The following is a 23,304-nucleotide window of genomic DNA, read 5'->3' as shown; positions in this document are numbered from 1 at the left end:
CTGTCCTGGAACTCACTCTGTAGACCAGGCTGGCCTCGAACTCAGAAATCCGCCTGCCTCTGCCTCCCGAGTGCTGGGATTAAAGGCGTGCGCCACCAACGCCCGGCTCGTGTGTGTACTTGTATGTGTGCCTACAGCCTTGTAGGAATCACGGGTGTCCAAGCAGGCAGGTCAGCAGACCACTTAGAAGCACATGCATATGAATGGGCAGTGCATTCCTGGATGATCTACTTTATGATTCCTTTAATTATCTGAAAGCCAGGATATTAGGGGAAGCTTTGTGATCAGAATTCCAACAGCATAGGAAGTAACCCCAAGATTCAACAGAGGGGACTTCATGAAACTGAAGTTTCTGCACAATACAATATCAGCAGAATGAACAGCTCACAGAATAGAAGAAACTTTTACTAGTTATATTCCAGACAGAGAACTAATATCCAAAATTTATGGAGAACTGCAGAATTCAATACCAAACAACAATAACACCTACCATGCAACATGTGACCCATGAAAAGGACAGTTCTCAAAAGAAATACTAATAGCCACAACCCATCATTTCTAATTACTGCTCAGTCGTCCAGAGTATCAAAGGGCAACATGTGGAGAGAAAGAGGAAGCCACCTGTCTTATGAATTCATCATTTTTTTTTAAACATAAACTAAGCAAACCAAACCCAACCCAACCCTGCCTCTGAAGACACATTCATGCTCACTCCTGTGGGTTTTTTTTTTTTTTTTTTGTGTTCATGAGCGGCAGCGAGTTTGACCAGTTTTATCAGACACCATCACACCTTATTCAATAGCAGGAAGGCATCTTGCTCTGGGACCTTCTGGGTTCAGTTAGTTTGCCTCTTTGTCGATCTCTCTTTTTCTATCCTCTCTATCTTCATTACCACTCTTTTTGTAGCTAGGGTTGATCCTGGAACTCCAAATCCTCCTCCCTCTACCCCTTGTACTCCTTGAGTATTGGGATTACAGGCATTTGCCACCATGCTCTGATGCTTTATACAGTACTGGAGAGAAACCCAGGGCTTTGTACAGGAAGCAAGCACTCCACAAGCTGAGCTACATGCCCAGCCCCCACACAGTATCTTCGTGCATCACAACAAAACATGATTAGTATTGATCTTTTTAGCTTGTCTCCGTGCAACTCTATATACACTGTGGTGGAGTATCTCTCATCTGCTGCTTTTGCAGACAGTCTAACTTTCTTCCAATGGGATGGATCCCATCTCTGCTTGTGTTGATTTTGTTTTTCTAGTCTCTTTTCTACTCAGGAGATCACCACCATTGAAGGGTTCATTTTCAGCACAGCTAGACTGCCAAATCCTACGTATAAACAAGTGTCCAGAGCAAATACGTGTAAATCCTTGGCTTCTGGACATGCCCAAAGCCTCACTAGTTTTGGTGAATACTTGGGCTCCAAGTACTACAGGTTCATTCATTAATATTTAATACACATTTGGGTGGTCTTGCTTGAGATGATTTAAATACTCATGAATGGTGACAGTGGATTCTTATAGAAGCTCCACAGAAGGAATCACGATGAGGAATGGATGCACGAATTTCTTTTGCCATCCAAGATAATCCTCAGGACCTTAGCAGCAAAACCTCTACAGTGTTTTGAACTGGCTTCTGGATTTAAAACAAACAAACAAACAAACAAACAAACAAAAAACCTAAGAACTCAGTTCACTGATTCTCTGCCCCACTTTTACCCTCTGAGGCTCTTTATCCACTAGTTTACATACATTTCTTCTCATTCTAAGTCTATCATGCTTACGATTTATCTTTCCTCATGGCTCATAAAGCCTTCTCAGTCTCTCCGGAAAATCTGATGATTTCTGGTTCTGCTGATGCCTCACTGGACATGTTCATGATATTTCTAAGTCACAATAAAACACACTTGTCCCAGTGTACTGTGGTATATCAGATGGTGTTAACAGTCATAGGGAGGCCTACAGAGTGGCTTCTGGAAATATGCTCCCCTTCTTCTGTGGCCAGGCACATACACTTCACAAACCTCAGTGTTTAGGATGCCTCTTCAACTGGCAAAATGATGTCTGGCCATGTGCAGGTGAGCCTGAGCAGGTACTGTGGGTCACATGGTCCAGCATGGCTTTGTCTCTCGTCTTCTCTATACACTAACCCCCATTCACGTGTTCCTCTTCTCCATTCTCTGGAGCTCATAGTTTCTCTTCTCAGTGTCATACTTGTCTTTTGACTTGATGTTGCATGATGGCCGGTCCTGTGGCAAGGTGTGAACTCTACTCCCTCGGAGCCTCAGCAGGTGTGGCCTAGTGCTCCTGAGCAGTGGTCCTGAGGCTGTCTCTGTGGCTGTATAGGGAACTTGAGATTAGACGGGGTGTTCTCTTATACCAGTCTTCCTGGCCTCCCATACAGACTCCGCAGCCTCCTTTCCTGGTTTCTCAGAATGTTAACATTTATATTTTAAACTAGATAGAGGTCTCACTAATTCAGGAAACCAGTGGATTGAGTTCCTTTTCCTTTTCTTCTATGTTGTACACAAGACCGCATGTCTTTACTGGTTAGTATAAATCCAATCTGTGTTCTTCTTTGCCGATATTTTGTTCTCTCTATTGAACTGGTGTTTTATTTCTTCAGACAGATACCTTTTCTGAATGTCTTGAGGGATGTCTGACTGCAACCGAGAGAAAAAAAAAAAAAAAAAAAAAAAAAAAAAAAAAAAAAAAAAAAAACAACCAAAAAACAAACCCAAAACAACTCCCCCCAAACAAACAAACAAATAGCACTGAGTGCTTTCTGAGTGGTGACGGCTGTCTCTCTCTTGCATCAGCACTGGCCCCTTAGAGTTTTAGAATAAATGTTCAAAGCTTGCTCACAGCTGGACCTGCTGAGCATGAATGTAAGCATGGGCCTTGAACTGGGCCTGGGAGGAGACAAGGTAGCCGGAAAAAGCTTCTGTGTTGAGAGTTGAGGCTGAAATCTGAGATGAAGTCTGAACAAAAATGTGCCATCTAAGAGGTAGGGCGGTATGTGGGAGGTGTGGGGGTGACAGTGCACGTGAGGTCTGATCTGAAGAGTGCAGTCTCAAGTACAGAGCAAAGCGTGGGAGAAACAGGTCATTGGAGATAATATAGAGAGGGCAGATGAGAGAATAAGGGGGGGGCGTCTAGAGCAGTGGTTGTCACCCTTCCTAACACTGTAGCCCTTTAATACAGGTCCCCATGCTGTGGTGACCACCAGCCATAACATTATTTTGTTGCTACTTCATAATTGCAATTTTGCTACTGTTACAAATCATAATGTAAATATCTGAGATGCAGAATATCAGATATGTGATCCCCAACGGGGTCTTGACCCACAGGTTGAGAACTGCTGGTCCAGAGCCTGGCAAAATGCCCAGTAGGGCCAAAGTGGGAAAATGGCTCTTTTAAGGCTGGAGAGAAGAGGGCAGAGATGCTCCCATAACACTTGAGTATGTAGTAATTATACAGAGGAAACCCAGGTAACCAGGAAGCCCCGGGGGACAGGAGGGCAGTGGTGTCCTAGTTCTGATAGGTGGGGGAGGTTCTGAGTGGGTACTGCATAACGTTGGGTTCTTTGTTCCTGGCTTGAAAGCAGCCGATCACGGAAGCAAGATGGTACCACGATGAGCCTGTGGGGGCAGGGCATCCTGTATACACTCAGAAGTGGGCAGAATTTCTAGGTAGAGTCTCAGAGCAGGTACCCCCTCTTTCCCCTGTCTCTACCCAGTCTCCCCCATTGGACTTTTCTTACTCTATGTAATATTCACATTTCTTGCTTTGGGGAGGGGAAAATCCATTCCATGCCCATGACCCTTCATTTTTTTCAAGCTACTAGCCTATCTCTGCCTTCTTCCTTTTCCATCAAGACACCTGAGGGAGTCATCGCCATGGACTCTACCTCCCTACTTCCCAATCCCACCCTCTTTGTCTCCCTTCTCTCCAATCAGGACGCTTCTGGATATCATTGCTCCCTTGAAGTGCTTTCGTCAATAAGAGGCAACCACAAAACCTCGTGTAGCCAGTCCATCCTGTGTTCAGAATGACAGGCAGCTTAGGGATAACACATGATGTTGAGGAATAATTTTATATATGTGTGTAGGTACACATGTGTGTATATGCATGGACATTTTTACACCCACAGAAATACACATGCATGCAGAGGCAAGGGGACAACCTCAGGCAGTATTTGTCAGCCACCTCAACCTACTTTGTCTTTTAAGACTGAGCCACTCATTTGGCTTAGAACTCACCAAGTAGGCTAGGTTGGCTGGCCAGAGACAGGAGTCCACCTGGCTCAGATTCCCCAGCAATGGGATTTTAAGCACACAGCACCATTTCTGGGTGTTTAAATGGGTTCTGGGGACCAACCACAGTCCTTGTGCTATCTAGGGGGAACTCTTGATTGACTAAGTTATTTCCCTAGTCCACTGAACAATTTAAAAATATTATCAAATTGAGATAGAAACTTATTTGAGCAGCTGTCAGGCCTTTAATTTGTGTGGCCTGCTGTGTATAGTGCTATTAATGAAATCGTCTATCTTTCCCTGGACCCTGTTCTTCCACCAACTCCTTGTTCTGATGGTCTTGTCTGCCTAATATCCTGAGACTTGCTGGTGCTCTTTCAGAATTTTGTTCTCCTCCACACTCTTGTCCTCATCAGGGAGTGGTGGCAAGATCTGAACCTGTCCAGTCGAAATTGAGGTCCCTTCTTGTCACATTAAGGCCACAGCTGACTCTAGAGTCATCTAACAAGGATACACAGGCCATCCAACTGTAATCTCTCCCAGTTCAGGAAAAGCTTTTCAGCCAAGTGCTGAGCTTTCTGATATGCTCTTTGCCAAGGGATCTGGGAGCCTAATTAGTCTTTGGTTAGCAGATTACTGGCAAATTTTCATTGAAAAAAATTACTGAACCAGCCTGCCACTGTACGGAGAGCACTGTGTGTGCAAGCACCGTATACCCTTGTGTCCATGTAGGAGGGTGATGATTAAAATCTAAATAACTGTTTTGAATTCAGTGCGTCTTTGAGAGGGGCATCTTTTTGTAGGTAGTAAGTACAACACACAGGACTTCCTCAATCTTCCCCTATCAATGGCTTCCTGTTTTTTTCTGTCCTTTATTCCAGGTCCTCTTTCCTGCCATGGGTGAACAGTAGGACCATCCATCTGTTCAACATGGTGATCTGGCTATCACCCCAAACTCCTCCCTGTCTCTGACTTTCTATGCGATGTTAGCGCATAACCCATCTGAGTCTGTCCACTCTCCAGAGCTGTCAACTTCTGCCTTCTAGCTTCAGCACACCCATCCTGAGCACTGTTGTCATCTCTCTCCAGCCTCCTGCCTAGCTCCTCCAGATGGTCAGTGCAGTCCCTTTAAAATATCAATTCACGGATGCTGCCGTTCATCTTAAAGTCATTCCTAAGTTCTGATAGAAAGGGCACCCCCACACCTCCTTTCTGGTACCAAGCCCCTGAGTTCAATCATTTCAGCTGCTGTCCCGGTGCTGGTCCACCTCTTCACTATTCTATGCCTTTGAATGTACAGATCTCTTCCCTTCCCCGCTCCTCTTTGCTCAATGGGAGAATTCGTACCCATTCCCAAGAGCTTGCTCAAACAAGGTCGGCATGTGTCTGGAGGCATGGGAACTCTCTCCCCTATGCTCCCTTATGCACTGTGAAAACACCAATCACATAATTGGTTACATTACACTGGGACAGTTTACTGTCCATCTTCCTGGCAAGCCTCATGAAAGCCAGCACTTAAGTCTTCACCCCAGTAGCTGGAGCACTCAATATGGGACCTGGCTCCCAGCAGGAGTGAAGGAGACATGGAAAAAGCGCTGTTATAGCAGGTGGGACTTACCTCCAACACGAACTGCCACTTCTTCCTTCTCTGGTTTTATAACATGTTTCCTCAATGATCAATACACAGTTGGTATCTCTGTGCTGTTTAGCATCTAAGAGTAAATCCAGCCCCACAGCAAAGGTTACACATTTGTGGTAAAAAAACTTACTTGTGCTCATGAAAATTTAGTAATATAAACACATGGAATGTAGCATCCTATTCAGAGTCTAAAACCAAGGTGTTGATTCCTGGTGACTGCCTGTGAAGCCAAGCCTGGAATGCAGGACTTTCAAGTGAAAGGCTGTAACAGACAGCCTGAAAACTGTGCAGAGTTCTGGTGTGTGTGTGTTTCCCTCTTTCTCTCCCTCTCCCCCCCCCTCGGTGTGTGTGTATGTGTGTGTGTGTGTGTGTGTGTGTGTGTGTGTGTGAGAGAGAGAGAGAGAGAGAGAGAGAGAGAGAGAGAGAGAGAGAGAAGAACCAACCTACCACTGAGCTATAACCTCAGCTCCAAATGTATACACTTGATCTTGATTCAATTCCATAGCTCCCTCATTACAGACCCATTCTGGACCAAAACTGCATATGCTTTTCTGAATGTGTGCATCCTTTAACTCAGTAATTTTGTGCTGAGAATGTTTACCCATTGCTGGATATATGAAATTAATGTAATGATTCTGTCGAGTATTCCTTTTTAAACTGAAATAAGAATGTAAAGAACAAAAGCACACACCACATGCATACACATGTTTTCACCGAACTTTTAAAAAAGCCTTACAATTGTGTATCTGTAATAATATCAAATGTATTTTCTTTTCTTTCTCATTTTTTCTTTCTTTGGGTGTCTGTGTGCGTCAAAGTCTTGCTATTAGCCAAGGCTGGCTCAGCTTCCTAAGGAAAGGGACTATAGGCACATAGTACCATGCCCAGCTCAAATGTGTTTCGTGAGGCAGGGGTATGTTTATACCTCGCTCTAACTCAGGTGTGGGGGGAACCTGTTTCCATATTGTGCTGCAGCTTACATTTCATACACCAATATCTTTGGGAACCACTGAAGACCCCAAAAGTGGGTAGGAAAGGGGAGGAAGGGGGAGAGGAAGGAAGAGGAGGGGGAAGAGTCAGGGAGAAAGAGAAGGAGTGTAACTTGGAGTAACTCCTTAAAGTTGTCTTCATCTGAGAACCCTGCAATAACACCATGGAAGATTAGCTGCTGAGGCAAGGAATGTAGCTGAGTCAGCAAAGCACCCACCATTCTGGCATGTGCAAGGCCCAAAGTTTGATCTCTGTCACCATGGAAAAATAAAATAAAAATCTTAAGCTGTGTGTGTGTGTGGGGGGGGGCACACCTCTAATCAATCTCAGCACTCAGAAGGCTGAAGTTGGGGGGCCATGGGCTCACGGTCAATCTGAGAGCCACTGTCTTCAAAAACAATGGATGGAAGGAGAAGAAAATTGAGATTTTTGGGGGGGCTGAAAAAGGAAAGAGACTTGCTGGGTGTGTTTTATTGCCAGGGCCTCTGTCAGTCCCTTTCCTATGCATGCCATCTAATCACAACAGGTGTTGACAGCTGGCACTAATTCTCCTGCTGACAGAGAGGGAGCTGATCCTTGAGAGTTCAGGTAACTTGCTGGAGCTCAGCAGCTGTAAGTGGCAGAGCTGGTCTGAGACCCTCCCTGTCAGCCACCAGTGACAAAGCCTACTGGGTAGCTCACCTGGATGTTTAACTGGGCCATTGAGTTCTCTCTAATTAAATGATTTTGCTTTCTCAATTTCTTGTTGCTTTCCTCACAGTGTGCTTGCATGAATCTGTTTGACACATTCATATTTCAAATCAGACTCCAGGAGTGAGTGCAAAGAAAACCTAAACAGTTAATGGCTGGTTCATGGGAGGGGGAATTCTTCAGTGGCATGCGCACTGGCAAGATGCCCATGCTCCTGTAAGCCGTCCTAATGAAACTCGCTGAGTCATGTAAAAAAGACAATCAAAGTAGGAAGGGGACTGCTAGGGAAGAGGAAGGAGCAATAGGAGCAGGAGGGGACACGAGAGGGTGGTGGGGGAGGGGATGGATATGCTCAAAATACATTATGTACATGTCTGAAAACAGAAAATCACATTATTATAGAATTAATATATGTTAACACAAATTTAGATCATTCCATCCTTGTGGGTGCTTACTGATCTAGCATTTGTCTGTCTTCCAAGTCTAGTCTTGTCTTGTCGTCGTCGTCTTCTTCTTCTTCTTCTTCTTCTTCTTCTTCTTCTTCTTCTTCTCCTTCTCCTTCTCCTTCTCCTTCTCCTTCTCCTTCTCCTCCTTCTCCTTCTCTCCTTCTCCTTCTCCTTCAATTTCTTCAGTCACATGGAAGGACTTTTATGTAACAACCCCCACCCCACCCCAGTAGCTACCCAGCAAGTAAATCTCATTTAGTCTCATAAAACCTAAAAGCAGAAGCCATATGTTGTTCTCTGAGCATGGAGGGCGTTAGGGTTTGAGCGAGCTCAGTGCTTAACTTTTCATTCCTTCTAGAATGAGACTGAGTGCAGCCTGGAATTTGGTCCAGATCTATTGTTCAGTAGTTGACTCCCACATTATCCTGTTGTATGGAGTGCTTATCTATAAAGCTTATGGTTCTACCACTCTCTGTGTTTTCTGAGTGTTCCACTTCCCCTAAACCATAGACATCCTTAGCCACAGTCTCTTAATTGGATCATAGTGATTTCTGTCAGGCAGCTTGGGCCCCAGTTCTAATCAGAAAGCAGCTGGTTGCCACCATCATAGACTTGCCACTATTACAGCACTGAGCACACCTTGCCGGGAAGGTCAGTCCACAGCTGAGTAAGAGCGGTGATGACTTTCCTCCTTTGGCACTGTATTGAGAGCTCAGTGCTATCTCTAGTCCCGATTTTGCTCATCATCTTCTAAGGAGGGACCTCATACTTAGCAGGGCAGTGACCTGGGCACCCATGGGTTCAGATAGAATCTATAATGACGAGAAGGCTATATTCTTGTGCTTTGGGGCTTGAGAGAATTATTGGCTTAAAACAGTAAGAGGAACATCGTCTGGACCGAGTAGTCCTCAAAACCTTCCGTGTGATTCAAAATGCCTTTTTTTCTCTATTCTTCCCTCTTTTACTTTTCAAGGAGCTCATCTGACAGCAGCAACTAGAGCTGAGAGTGATTTTTCCGTAATAAGGAGAGGGTTTCTCAAGGTCTTTGCTATTAACTCTTTTATGCTCATTGCTATGTGGAGCTGATGTGGATGGTTTGCATGTGTAAGGACTTAGATTCTGCCTACTTCAACAGAGGACCAACAGTGCTGTGTCTGATTTTCCCTTGTTATGCTGAGAGTACAGGCTTCACTCAGCTTTGATTTCCTTCTCATTCTTGATGAGATTTCTATCTAGGTAAACCTGTTCTTACATATGTTGGTTTAATACTTGAAAAGTAACAAATGGTTCAGTACTTGTAAATAGTGACACAAGAGCCATTGGCTCTAATCTTGGAAGTGGATATACTGCAACTTCTATGAATACAGAATTTGAAATGCAGTTGAAAGATAAAATTCTATGGCCTCAACTATAGACCCAGGTATGGCCGGGCATGGTGGTGCATGCCTTTAATCCCAGCACTTGGGAGGCAGAGGCAGGCAGATTTCTGAGTTCAAGGCCAGCCTGGTCTACAGAGTGAGTTCCAGGACAGCCAGGGCTACACAGAGAAACCCTATCTCTAAAAACCAAACCAAACCAAACCAAACCTAAACACCCAAGTATAATGATGTCACCCTGCAGGCCTAAGAAGGAAAGAGAGGACTTGCTGTCTTATGGCTTTAAGGTCATGGGATAAAATCTTCCATAGACAAGTAGTCTGGGTTGTCAGCCTTGTGTCCTAAAGAGAGAAGCACACAGTTCAGTTCCCCCGCCAGTGACCCAGACTGATAGGCCAGGATCCTCTACTCAAGATCCTACTCCAGTCCTTAAAGTTTGAAGTTAAAAGGTCTTCTGTCCTTTTCTGGAATGTCAATTCCAGTAGAGGGAGGATTACTCATTATCCCTGTAGAGATGCTTCTAGCGACAGGGCACAAACGGATGATGCTTAGGATTATATTGATGAATTCTGGATGTCTGTGTATCCAAGGGAATCCTTGTCTTCTCTTAGCAGGCAGGTATTGCTTGGCCCAAGTCAGCCTTGTTTCTTATTGTTACTCTGAACACAAATAGTAAGGAGGGTCCCTTGGATTTTAGGCTTAAAGTACCTTAAACTACATCATATATAAGCTGCAGAAATTTATTACCCACAGTTCTGGACATATGAAGTCCAAGATCAAGGCTCCAGTGTTTTGGTGTCTGGTTAGGGCTAGTTAGCTCTAAGCCTTGATAGGCCATGCCCGTCTTGCTGTGCACTTATGTAGTAGGCTTCCTTTATACAGTCTCAATTCTATCCATGTGGCAGAGATGCCTCACTTGATCATTTCCCACCTTTTAATACTACCTTATTGGGGATCTGATTTTAACAAGATTTTTTTCTTAAAAAACAAAACAATGACAACCCCCTCAAAAAAAAAAACAACCCAGAAATCTAACCTTCAGACCACCACAGAGATAAAATGCAGTAGACAAGGCCCAGAGAAAAACACAAACAGATGTGGATTTCTTTGGATCCAAATTTCCACGTCTCCTGCAGAGACCTTCATTAAGCATTAATAACAGGAAGAAAAATCCAGAATGTTTACATTTTACAATTTGTAGTCAGTCTTAATCTTTTTGGATGGCATTTACTTGCTTGATTGGTTTTATGACCTTTCTCTACTCAGCTGTCAGTCTGAACATTTATTTATCAATATTAAAGTACCTAAGCAGGTGTCACCCAGATCCTCAGCCACACAGAACATAACCACATTGATGTTCCCTGTCTCATACAGAATGCTTATTTTGGACAGTTGGACTGTAATGCATCATTGCACAGCAGGTGCCTAACAGTTGAGATTGCTTTATGTAACTGCCAGCAATTTATAAAGTTTTCCTTGGTTTTGAGAAAATTCTCCTTTAAGATCTTCACTTATAAATGTATCATGCCCTGAATTTTACTTAAAATTCGTGAAAAGATATAATCTTACCACTCCTGATTGCCAACTTCCAACACAGTGAGATTTGTTACTTATTACTTAAAAGTAAAGTGGCAGGAGTAAAAGATAATAACTAAAGCTATTAACGTTAAAAGTTATTTCCAATTTTTAATTATATTTCTTTAGCACACATGTGCATGTGCGTGTGCATGCACACTAATGGGCAATGACACACACGTGTGAAGTGGACAGAGTGAGCATGTACCACAGCATGCATGTAGAGGTGAGAAGACAATTTACAGGAATTTGGTTCTCTCCTTTTGTGGGTTGGGTCCCAAGGATTAAATTCAGGCCATCAATCTTGGTAGCAAGTGTCTTTCCCAGCTAAGACATGGATCACACTGGCTCAATTTTCACTTTCATTCTAAATCAACTGAAAGATAGGGGTAGGAGACTCCATGGAGAAGAATGGGTATATGAAGGAGCTGAGAAACTGCCTTTGATGGGGAACTTTCTGTAGGCCCTCATATGTCCATGTATGAGCTGAATTCCCCCTGGAAAGTTCCAGGCAAGGGACAGTTCCTAGAATAATGAGCAGCTTAGCATCTGCAAGTGGCTCTTGCAGGAACATCATAAATCAATGATTTATTTCATCTGTGAAGAAAGAATCAGCCCACCCCAGGTGTCAGCAAGTCCCCTGTGAATGCCATTCTGGAGATGGGGGAGCGAAAGCACAAGTCCATTGCCATCCACCTTCTGTGTTGTAATTATTGGAGCATACCCACAATGGCCAGAAGGAGCTACAGCAAGGTGCTCTGGGAAGGAGAGGGCCGTGAAGACAGTGAACCTTCTTTCTACTCAGCAGAATCGTTAATGTTCACCACATGTTGTTATCTTTTATGTCTAATGGCTATTTTGAGTGCTTCTGTGCTTTGCATGATTCCCGTCTCTACAGACCTTTGAGGAAGTCTGGATTTGTATCTTTTCTGAAAATGAGAGAATACTTAGTGTCCTCTCTTTCTGTACAGATAGTTTAATGTAGGAAGAAGGAGTTTCTTGTGAAAGTCTCAATTGTGCTGAGTTTGTTAACCACTCCTTCCCCCAGCTGGAAACACAATGTTTCCCTAACACTGACTGCCCACTCATCCAAACTGTTTTCGGACCACTTACCGTCCCTTGGAACAGGCTCGAACAGGTGGGCTGCTGGTTTCCTATCAGGACTACGCAGCACCTCTTTATATTCACTGCAGCCAGTTCAGCTCAGGGGCTCCCTAAGTGCGCATGGACACTGCTCTGCTGCATCCCACCATCAAAACACAGTCCAGGAAACTCCAAAGGCAGGTCCTTCCCAGCAGCCCCCAAATCCCATGCTTTTCCTCGTCTTTTATTTCCACAGATGATACATCAAATCATGCTGTTGTTTAAAACTGGAACTAAAATATTTTCCTGGTAAGAAAGGCCAACTCATTTCCCAAATAGTTCTCACTTGGGCTACTGCTGCTGGCCTCTGGGATATCTGCGTGTCACCTCTCTCTTATGAAAGCAGGTACCAAGTACTCTAGGACCCAGTCAACCATATCAGCTCAAGGGGAGTCTCATGTTTTACTAAGGACTCTCAGTTCTGAATATTATCTTAGTTGTACTCAATATGTAAAGCCATGGTGATTGGCTGATTAATGGGAAGGATGGAGGAAATGATTTCTGATCACTTCTTAATGGAGAAGTAATCAAAAGCTTGCAGCGACTAAGAAGCTCCATTTAAACGCGTGCTACAGATTCACTCTCAGTAACTTTTAAACCTTGCCCTCTTCTACTTTGGGTTCTATTGAAAGGAGATTCTGCATCTTCTACACAAAAGGAACTCAGTTGATTCCATTACACACTTCTTTTATTCTTTCTCAAACTCGTCAGATATTAACTACCTATGTGAGCAGGGTTGATCTTCCAATATCTATGAATCATATCCCATGCACTGAATTAATACAAACTGGAGGCAGTTAACACAGTCAACAATCAGTCTCTCACAGAAAAAAAAATCATAGAGATGAGCCCTGTTGAGGGAAAAGAAACACTTCACGTCTCTAAACATTTCCTTTACATGTTTACATTAGAGAGCACTTTGACATCTGGGACATAATTCATAGGTAGAGAAGACTAATACTAGGTTAGAAAGGGATTTTCCAGGCAGCCTTTGACAAAGTCCCATGAGGACACACAGTGACCCATCAGAATGTAGGGAACACAATAATCATAAGAATTTTACTGAGCACTAGTTAGATACAATCTGTGGAGTTGCATTTCTTATAGGTTATCTTTGGGTCTGCACTGAAGCTACACCAAGTCCCAGAAGGAGAAAGCCTGGGAGCAGGAAGTAGTGATTCTGGTTTACCCCAAGTTTGAAACCCTAGGATCAGATGGACTGAGGCAGGAACTAAGTGCAAAGGTGGCCGCTGGACTAACACGAGCCACAGGGACAAGAGGTCAGTGGGTAACTAGACAGGTGTGTGATAGCACCCAGGCTCCTCCAGCTCTGTGCACCCATTCCTTTACATCCTTCCTTGAAAACTGCTCCTCGCTGCTCCTTGCGCCTGCCTCTGTGGTGAAGGGCAACTTGCTCAGAGCATTTAAGCAACCTGCACCTTTGGGCAGCAGCCATGATCACTCTGTTGAGTTTTCCTGTCTTGCTGGTACCTTTCTCAAGAACTATCGTCCTTATACTATTGATGGAGTGGGCTACTAATTACCTTTTTTTGACCTAGCCTGGGAAATCAGATGTTTTCTCCTGGGAATGTGTAGATTCAAGACTCCAAGTGGGCTCTGTTGAACACTAGATAGGAAGTATCTAGAAATGTTTTAAACAGGGCACTGATGCAACACTGAGGCAAGACTCCATAACTGACGTTTGGTTTAGGTTCCTCACAGGATTAAATTTATAGCTTTAACCCTGAAAAAATAAACTATAGCTTTACTGAGCCTGTGTAGTACATAGACGACTCTGGTCATTATAGTACGTCCTGTGCTATTGGACTGTTTGGGAGGAAGGGTGCAGCAGGGTTAATCAGGTGATCTTTACACGCGTGTACAAAGCCTTTCTGGCCTGATGCAAATGTCTGTACAAAGGCTAGACATTAGGAGAGTATGAATCCACACTGAGCATCCTAGTATTGGATTGATATTATATATATAAATGTGGAATACACATACACACACACACACACACACACACACACACACATATATGGAACCTCTTGTTCCCGTGGCTCATATTAGTCCAGGGGCCACTTTTGCACTTAGTTCCTGCTTCAATCCATCTGATCATAGGGTTTCAAACTTGGGATAAACCAGAAAACTTTATATATGTATGTATGTATGTATGTATGTGTTATAAGTATATAAATGGGGTTATTATTATATTATATGAATCCTGATAAGAACTTTGCCATATATTCTTATTGGATTATCTGTCATTATCATCTCAGTAAAGTAAAGCATGATTTAAACAAATGGCATCTACATCTGGTTTCCCATAATTCTAAGTCTTAATCCAGATATTACAAAGCACTTCACAGGGGAGCTATGCAAAATCTGAACTATTATTGCCTGCTTCTCTCCTGAGGCTTGGGAAGTAGGTCAACTCGACTGTTAGGAGGGTGAGGAAGGTGTGATGATATGACCAGATCAACACCATCTTATCTTGGATGCACAGAGGAAGATGCTGTGATAAGAAAGCCCTTAGCACTCTGGTCTCCTGCAGTCCTACAGAAGGGACATTCTTACCTCCAAGTCCCAGGTTAAATTGCTCTGGGAGAGCTTACACAGCTTTCTGAGCTAATGACATTATAAAGAGTAAAGAGGAAGGCACTGGCTGACCTTTGGGTATGCAGTGAAGCCATGCCAAATCCCAGAGAGAGAAACGGATTTTTTAATTCATTGGTTCTGAAGACTCCATCTGCTACCTACCCTGGCAATGTCAGGGTATGTTTGCTATAACCTGGAGTAGATAGCCAGGTCTCTACTGGAGTAAGTGTTCATTTATAACTTAGTCCCTTAGTCCCTAGCAGAATGGCGTTTCTGTCAGGCCAACCTCCTCTCACACTAAAGCCCAACTCATTCTCATTCTTATGAAGCATGCTCGGTGCCCCATAATATATATATGCTGACACACATACACACACACACACTCTTTTTTTTTTTTTAATTTAAGAGAACATAATAGCAGGTTAACTTTACAATCGAGTTAAAGGGGAAGGGGGTAGACCTTAAATCTCTATACCTGAGTTGGGTGATAGTGGCCTATGCCTTTAATTCCAGCCCTTGGGAAGCTAGGGCAAGCAGATTTATGAACTCGAGGCCAGATTGGTCTACAGAGAAATTTCTAGAATAGCCAGGGCTACACAGACAAACTGTGTCTCCAAAGACAAAACAAAAAAATCTGCATGCCCATGTCCAGCTAAGTGCTGAGTAAGCCACTCTTCTAACCTGGGATGATGCTCACTGGGGTTCCTAGCTGTTGCCATGAAAACCAACATGGGTGTTATTTCCTTATGTTACAGAGTTCCATGATGACACACAGAGACCTATCAGAATGTAGGACATACAGTAGTGAAAACTTTACTGAGCACTGGTTAGGTGCCAGCCATGGAGTGGTATTTCTCATAGACGATCTATCATGGACTTGATGATCTATGCTGGGGATATAGCTCAGTCATAGGGTGCTTGCTCAGCAGTAAAAATACCTAGGTTCCACCCCCAGTGCAGTGTAGAATGGGTGTGGTGGTGAATACCTATAGTCTTAGTACCTATGAGATGCAAGGGGATTTAGAAGCTCATTCTCCACTATATAACAAGCTTAGGGCTAGCCATGGCTACATGAAACCCCATCTCAACCCACTCATCCCCTTAAAAACTGTAATCTTTACAACTGCCCATGAGAGACAGGCAGTTACGACAACTTACAGATGAGAAAAAGCAAAGGTAAAGAACAGTCAACCAGCATGTGGCTCACAGCGGTGAATCTAGGTCCACCCAACTCCAGTATACTCAATTCCCAGCACTGCCTGTGACCGCCTCCATCCAGAGTGGCTGACAAAGCACGGTCCACCACCCACCTTCTTTAATCTCATCTGGTACCATTGCCCTAATTTTGCCAGCTGCATGTTTATTTTTAAAAGGGAAGGCAGCATTTCCCCTCTGGAGATGGGGCCATAGTTCAGGACGTGACTTCACAAAACAGGCAAGAGGCTGCAGAGAAGGAGCAGCTTCGCTCGCCTTTCATATCAGGGACACAGGCATTTCATTTCCTTAGTTCCCTTGCAACCACTGAGACACGACCATTGTATTAGCTGAAGTAGTTCTAGCCACTGTACAAATGACTCCCAAGTTTCATTACTTTAACCCTCAAGACGTTTATTTCTCACTTATGTAACTGTTGAACACAGACTTGCAAAGAGCTGGGAGCTAAGGGTTTAAGGAGCACCTCCCAGGGACCAAAGTTGTGTGACTTTCTTATCTCTAACATGGAAGAAGCCCACACCCTGCCAAGGGTTCCTGTGTGCCAAGGCCACAAAGTTCTGCTTGGTTCAGGGCTCATTCCCCAGCCCCTGTAGACCTTTCTCCTTTCCTGTTACCTGTCACAGAGTTTTGACACTTAGGATCACAAAGGAGAATTTAAAGCAGAAAGTGACTGTGAAGGGTCCAGGAGGTAGATTACAATGGCTCCCGCTGCCACTCACCAGTGGCATCCCTGGGGAGTTTACTAAGCCTACATATGGGGTGCTCTGTGACTTCCGCTGGGAGCTGAGGAAATGAGGCAGAGTTTCCCTGGATCTTTCTCAAGTGGCTCTCAGGTCTTGGGGTCTCCCTTAGGGATTAATTTTGATTTCAGAAGAGAGGTTTGCTTTCTATGGCCCAGAGGCAGAGATATATGCTCAGGGGTCTGCAAATTCGGGGACTCTGGTCTATCAGTGAATATAACTAGTGCCTTTCTGTACTGTTCCTTCAAAGGAGGCATCCCCTTGTCCTGGGTTGGAGCCTCTCTTCCTCTACAATCGCCTGCATGTTTACTCCACCATACTTACCTCACTGCCAAGGGCACAGGAACCACCCACACTGGACAGTGATCTCTTATGCTTTCGGGGAGCTGATGCATGGAGAAGCTGCCTACACTGTAAGAACAGAGGAAAGTTCTCTGCCTGGAACCCACATACCCTTGGTCACTGACCCTGGCTTGCTATCTGGGGTTCTCATTCCCAGCAGCTCCAGTCTCCTGTAACCTCAATGAGCCCCGCCCCATGTGTCTGGTTAGCTCATCCTCTGAGTCACAAAGCTTATCTCTACGCACTTTAATGACTCACACTCCATCTCATACACCCTGGTCAGTGAGTTAAGGTACTTGTCTCCAAGTTCAATGACCCAAGTTCAGGCTCTGGGGTTCACCAAGTGGAAGGAGAAAACCAACTCCCAAAAGTTGTCCTCCAGTCTCCACATGTGTGCCCTTGCATGAGCACCACCAATAGGCAAAGACATTTATGTGTTAAAAAAAAAAAAAAAAAAAGTCTGTCCTGCAGTCTCTATAAGAGCTACAAAGAAAGCGGCCTCTCATTTGCAGGTGTGCTTCATGTGTCTTCCTGGCATGTGATCCAGTGAAAATCAGTGCTGAGAGAATGCCAACGTAAATGAGTCAATAAGCAGAGACACACTGAAGAATGCATGAGGAGACAGAGGAGTGAGTGGATGAGAGACAGGTGCAGGATGACAGCCAGGATGCATGCTACCTTTCATTGCAAATAAAACCCTACTTCTAGTTAGGTACATAATTAAAAGAAGATATTTACTGCTCTCCTTTGAAAGTAGACAATTCCAAAGCCCTGTATTGCATATAAGAACCACCATCTTGGAAAATCTCAAAGAGAACCCTGAAAGAAATGCTCTGTGTTCTTTCGACCCTTCGCCTTGCTCCACATTTTTGTGGCATGAAAGATATGATGGGTTTGAGCTCAGTAGCAATACTGCATAATGAGGTAACTTCTGGGACACTTAAGCTGAAAGATGGGAGAATTCTAGGCTTCTGTTGACCATGGTGCCACACTGTCTTCCTTTGGACTTGCTGGATGTAGGGAAGAGAAATTTTACTTTCTCCACATTGTTGTTTTGTGCTTTGTTATTTGGTTAAATAAACCTGAACCTAGTATTAAGCAACATAAGACTTACAGACTAGAACCAGAGGCAGTTCTAAAATTGAGGGTTCTCTCTGTCTCATCCAGATGCCCCCCAAAAGCCAACTCAAAGCTGTAACATGGAGTCAGAGAATACTGATCCTTTAAAAAAGACAATAAAAATGTCCCTGATCCAAATGTCCTAGGCTGGTGGAGAGAATATCCTGTGCAAGGCATAAGTGCCCTGGGAAATGTCACCAGGGACAGTGCTGGGGATAGAAGAGCCTGGCACATTTGTGCTGTTCACAGCTCTGCATTTCAACAGCAAAACATGTCATCTACAGAGTGGAACACGTCGGGGTAGGTCTTACCTCCATCAGAGAGTGCCAGTGTGCGATGGGCTTCCGAGGATATGACAGCATCTCACTCCAGTGGTCTCTGCCCAGCCGCTCAGCCTCGTTTCCTACTTGGCACACGCCAATGACCTCATTGTGACCTACACTGTGAAAATGGGCCACAACAGTTTTTTCTTAAAATTTTGGTATGCTGAAGTAAAAGCAGCAGTTCTCCACCTGTGGGTCATGACCCCTTGGAGGGGGCGTCATGTATCTTACATATCAGATATTTATACTACGATACATAACAAGATTACAGTCATGAAGTACAACAAAATAATTTTATGGTTGGGGTCACCGCAACATGAGGAACTGTATTAAAGGGTCACAGCTTTAGGAAGGTTGAGAACCACTGAGTGAAAGCAACAACTCAGATGGGTGGAGGAAGTTCAGAAGCGGTGGGCTATCAACTACTTCTCTAATTAAAAACTACAATCCAAACTAAACATCAGAAAGATCTAGTATACTAGGTCAATACTGTATCTAAGCTTCCTAATGTCGGCATGAGTTCATTTGGCCGTGACAACCTTTGCTCAAAGAACTTGATTTGCTCATGATACTGTTTCTGGTTCTGAAGGCTAAGCAGGCTTCCAGACTTACAGAATGAAAAGGAACCCTTAGGGAGGAGTAATGTAGAACCCACTCAAATTCCCACAAGAGGCAACTGAGGATGGTGAGGTGAAGGCCGGCGGGGAGGGCTCCTGGGTCTCCTTGCTCCTTGTTTCACTAGAGACTGCTGCCATCATCTTCTCTTTCTACGCTCAGCTTTGGTTCTTGGAGCCAACTTGAGTTTTTAACTGTGATAGACACCCAGCTCCTTAAACTTAGGGCTCAAACTTTCTGTGAGTATTCTCTGGGTTGAGTCATTTTACTTTTTCCTTTGGGGGTGGGGGACAGGGGGAAGTCCCTTGAAATAACTGGAAGGTTGGGGTCCATCCTTGGACTCTTCATGATAACCTCCCTTTCCTCCTTGAAAAGACAAATGGCTTCTATTCTATTTGCATGAGGAGGAGGAGAGGTGGGAATGGACTGTCTGGGGCAGTTAAGCCTGTGCTCATTAAAATCAGATGCCTGCAGAGGCCCTATGCAAACTGCCATGGGTTTTCCCAGGCCACTGTGACGAGTTTACTAATAATTGAATTGATGCAGAGATCACATAATCAGATTTGTTGATGCAGGAACCTTGGCAATAGCTCAGGAAGTGCTACCCTAGCCTTCCACAGCTGGTGGGCAGCATCCCCTCCTGGGACCTGGCACTCTGGTGTTGTATGTGTCCAGAGAAGCCAGGGCAAGGTCTGTGCCCAGCATGGGCTGCCACAATCAGGGGCAACTGTGTCAGAAGACAAGGCATGCTTTGTGTTGGGATCTACTGGAAAGCATTGAGGTCACTGAGGCTGCTGTGCTGACATTTCAGAGGTGGATGGAAACATTTTTAGCTACAAATAATATTTGTAAGATTATATTAGAAGTCAGACTGATTTTTTCTTTTATAATTGTGCCCAGACCACGTGGGAGGTTTCTAATTAAAAAGAGACTTTGCATTTCAGTCTAATGACTGGTTCAACATGTATAATTCCCTGTTGGTACTTCCTTTGCATATTAAAATGACTGTTTTTCAAATCTGTCCTTTAAATACACAATTGGCTACAATGCAGGCTATAAATATCTCCTCTGTGCTGTATTAATTAAAAAGTCTAGCATCTTATACATTTTAATGTACCCTGCCATCCATACTGATTCTAGCATTTTCAAGAGAACATTTCTGTGTTTGCTTTCAGACTTAAGTGGATGGAAATGATCTTTATTAAACAGTGCAAGAAGGAAAAAAAAAGATCGAAGTTATATATTTAGAAACGTTGGTGGCGTGGCTAAAGTAGTCATTCTGTGTTTCCACTAAAGGAGTCAGAACTGCTCAATGAAAAACAAGACCTGTGGGGCTGTAGTTTTTCATAGAGAGATATCAGGAAGTGTGCAGAGATGGGAAGGGAAGGGTAGCATGTGGGAAGATGGACGAGAAGAAAGATAAGAAAGGGGGAGGGGAGAGATGAGCATATTAGAAGTACTATAGTAACAGGATTCTGCACTATGGTTTGGATGATGTGACTCCCTGTCAGCCTGCTTCCCACATGCTGCCCTTTCAGTCACTATCCTGGGACCCCAGCTGAGCTCCCTAATATGGTTGCTCATGTGGCTGCTCCCTAATCTGCCCATCCTGCCCCAACAACAGTGAGGCTGCACAGAGAAAGAGCTCCTGACATCTCACCGGTCATAGTCCATGACAGCTATGGACAAGTGGATCTGGTCGATGCTCTCAGGAGGGACGTCGAAGACTATGGCTTCATTGTAAACGGGATTAAGCGTGTTCCTCTTGGTGGAGGTTTTCCTCTTCTTCAGTCTCCGGCCGTCACACATCAGTGAGACTTTCACGTAGGGATCTGCACAGGCATGAAAACAGGGCACTGTGAGGACACACAGAGATGCTGGGAATGTGTGGCCAGTGTAGGAAGCCTCCCCTTCTCTGTCTGGAGTCTAGAGTTTGAGGATTTTAATTCATGTGATATGTGATGTGGGCAGTGACTACTTAGAACAATTAAGTTATTCATTCAAGAAAAAGCACAGGACACTGTCTCCTCAGAATTCATGAAATTTAAAAATAGGGTGTAAACATCTGTTACCAAATTATAAAATATGCCAACCAGAATTCAGGACCAGCCTGACTGTGAAAGTAAGAGAGTCAGACATCTCCAAGGAGTGGGAGATAAGACTCAGTATCCCAACTCTGAGCTACCCATGAAAATTGTTGCTTAAAGACTGGGCCTTTAAGCAGGGGCATGCTTCTAGTTCTATAAGTTCTAATTCCTAGAAAATGGGGCAGCCTGTGTGCATGAATGGCCTTAAGTACTGGGGACTCCTGGAAATGTGTTTGCAAAGGGAGAAGCTGTTCATTAATCAGGATGAGAGTGGATGAGACATTTATAGCATAACCAAGGCAGACTGACAGGTGACACTGCTTTCTGGAGGGGGCACTTGTGGTCCCACTAGCCTCTCAGTACCATGCAGCTCAAAAGGGATTCCTGTATCGCTCTACTTAACTACAAGCTACCCTGACTCCTTATCCCTTCCAGAAGGTACTTTAAGCCAGGGGAGCTGTATCCTTTTTTGGGTTTTGTTTCCCTTGCTTAGAACCAGCCAGGAGTATAGGACAGAATATATCAACATGATGGAGTAAATGTCAGTCAGTAACAAGCGTCACACTGGAGTGAGATTCTACCTTCCATGGACATGCCTGCACATGGTGGATGACATGCACTCGTAATCCCAGTCTGTGCAAGGGAAGTAGAGACAAAGGGAACCCTGGCGTTTCCTGTGCAGCCATAGCCTAACCATGGAGCCCAGGTCTCAATGAGAGAACCTTTCTCAGAAATCAAAGTCAGGGATGGCATTTACCCCAAGGCGTTGATATTTTCTATGTTCTATACTCCAGGCTGTTTCTAATCAAGGGGGAAAAAAAAAGTACAGCTCCTCTGGCTTGAAATACCTTCCAGAAGGGCTGAGGAACCAGGGAGGGCATCATGTAGTTAGGCACAGAGATGCAGGGCTGAACAGTAGTGAAGGGCTAGTGAGAAGTGATTCATGGGGAATGACACCAAAGGCTGACCTCTGGTCCTTATATCTACGTGCATACACAGATACCCATACACATAGGCGCAGGCACGTGCGTGCGTGCGTGCGCGCACACGCGCACGCACACACACACACACACACACACACACACACACTAAAATGCAAAAGTGCACATCCCAGCAACAACAAAAGAATGCATTATATTATATCTCAGGCTCTTTGAATTCAGTGACTACGAGCCAGTATTCTATGTGATAGTGACCACGTGGCCAAAACTGATATAAATGTGTGTAGTATGAACTGCACAATGAGACATTTTGTATCAGGGTTTACAATGTAAAGGTATATGTTTGGTTCACTGAAAAAAAAATAAAACCCCACAAGCTTTACTTCATATCTGTAAGGAGTCAGAATTGTCTCTAGTCTTCAATGAGCCTAAGATAATGATGTCAGAGGGAAGGCCTAAATGGGTAGACCACTCCAGAATATGTAAACTGTAGGTTGAGTCCCAATTACGGCAAAGGAAAGGCTCAAGAGTCTAGTTACATCATGTAGCATCTTAATATATCGTACGCTTTTATGATCTAATACACGTTAATTCAGGTAATCATACAACAATTCCATGGGCCAGATACTATTCATACTCTCACTTTACAGATAGGAATTTGAAGCCTAGAGTGGTTAAGTGACTCATTAAAGGTCATGCAGCGCTTAGACGTGGTAGGAACATGATTAAACCTAGGCGATCCAGACCCAGGGTACCATAATAGGAACTTGATAATGTGCTGAATCAGAACCAGATGAAGAATGTCCCACCTGATGCTCCTGTTATGTCCATCGCCTTTAAATTCCTTGCTTTTATGATGGTGATGGTCAGCCTGCCAGCCGTTGGAAGATAGCAGAGTGAAAACATAAGCTCGCCCAGATCCACATTATCCTGTTCAAAAAGCACAGAGCAAAGCATTAGAAAGTATCCTCAGCCCACGTGCAGGAGGCTCAGCTGCAGGGCAGTGTTAGAAAGGACACATTTTGCTTTTTTGGTTCAGCTCATGACACAGAAACCCCACCCCTGTACTGGGGTGGCTCTACATCTTTGGAAGCACAACTCATTTGTTGGTAGCAGAAGTGGAGGAGGCTGTCCAAAGAAAACCACCACACACACAACCCGCACGTACAACCTCATACAGGCTCCACAGCATTCCCAGAGTGGCCCTCTAT

At 44.2% G+C, this 23,304-nt stretch overlaps 1 protein-coding gene across 2 annotated transcripts in view; it reads right to left on the bottom strand.

Annotated features, from left to right (window-relative positions):
- Positions 1–23,304, bottom strand: part of Syt9 (synaptotagmin 9) — a 168,018-nt gene that overhangs the window by 25,255 nt on the left and 119,459 nt on the right. Inside the window, exons 4-6 of one of the 2 annotated variants that reach the window (XR_002378387.2) lie at positions 22,903–23,023; positions 20,726–20,897; positions 18,439–18,563 (exon numbers count right to left, since the gene is read on the bottom strand). Coding sequence is in view for 1 of the 2 variants with exons in the window: in XM_021167917.1 (XP_021023576.1) it covers positions 18,439–18,568; positions 20,726–20,897; positions 22,903–23,023 (423 nt within the window). In the remaining variant the exon portion in view is untranslated. Of the gene's footprint in view, positions 1–18,438; positions 18,569–20,725; positions 20,898–22,902; positions 23,024–23,304 lie in introns of both variants that reach the window. The other variant, XM_021167917.1, reaches the window with a different exon arrangement.

Source organism: Mus caroli, chromosome 7, assembly GCF_900094665.2.
Source record: "Mus caroli chromosome 7, CAROLI_EIJ_v1.1, whole genome shotgun sequence".
Classification (NCBI taxonomy): domain Eukaryota; kingdom Metazoa; phylum Chordata; class Mammalia; order Rodentia; family Muridae; genus Mus; species Mus caroli.
This window is presented reverse-complemented; position numbering and strand designations above follow the sequence as displayed.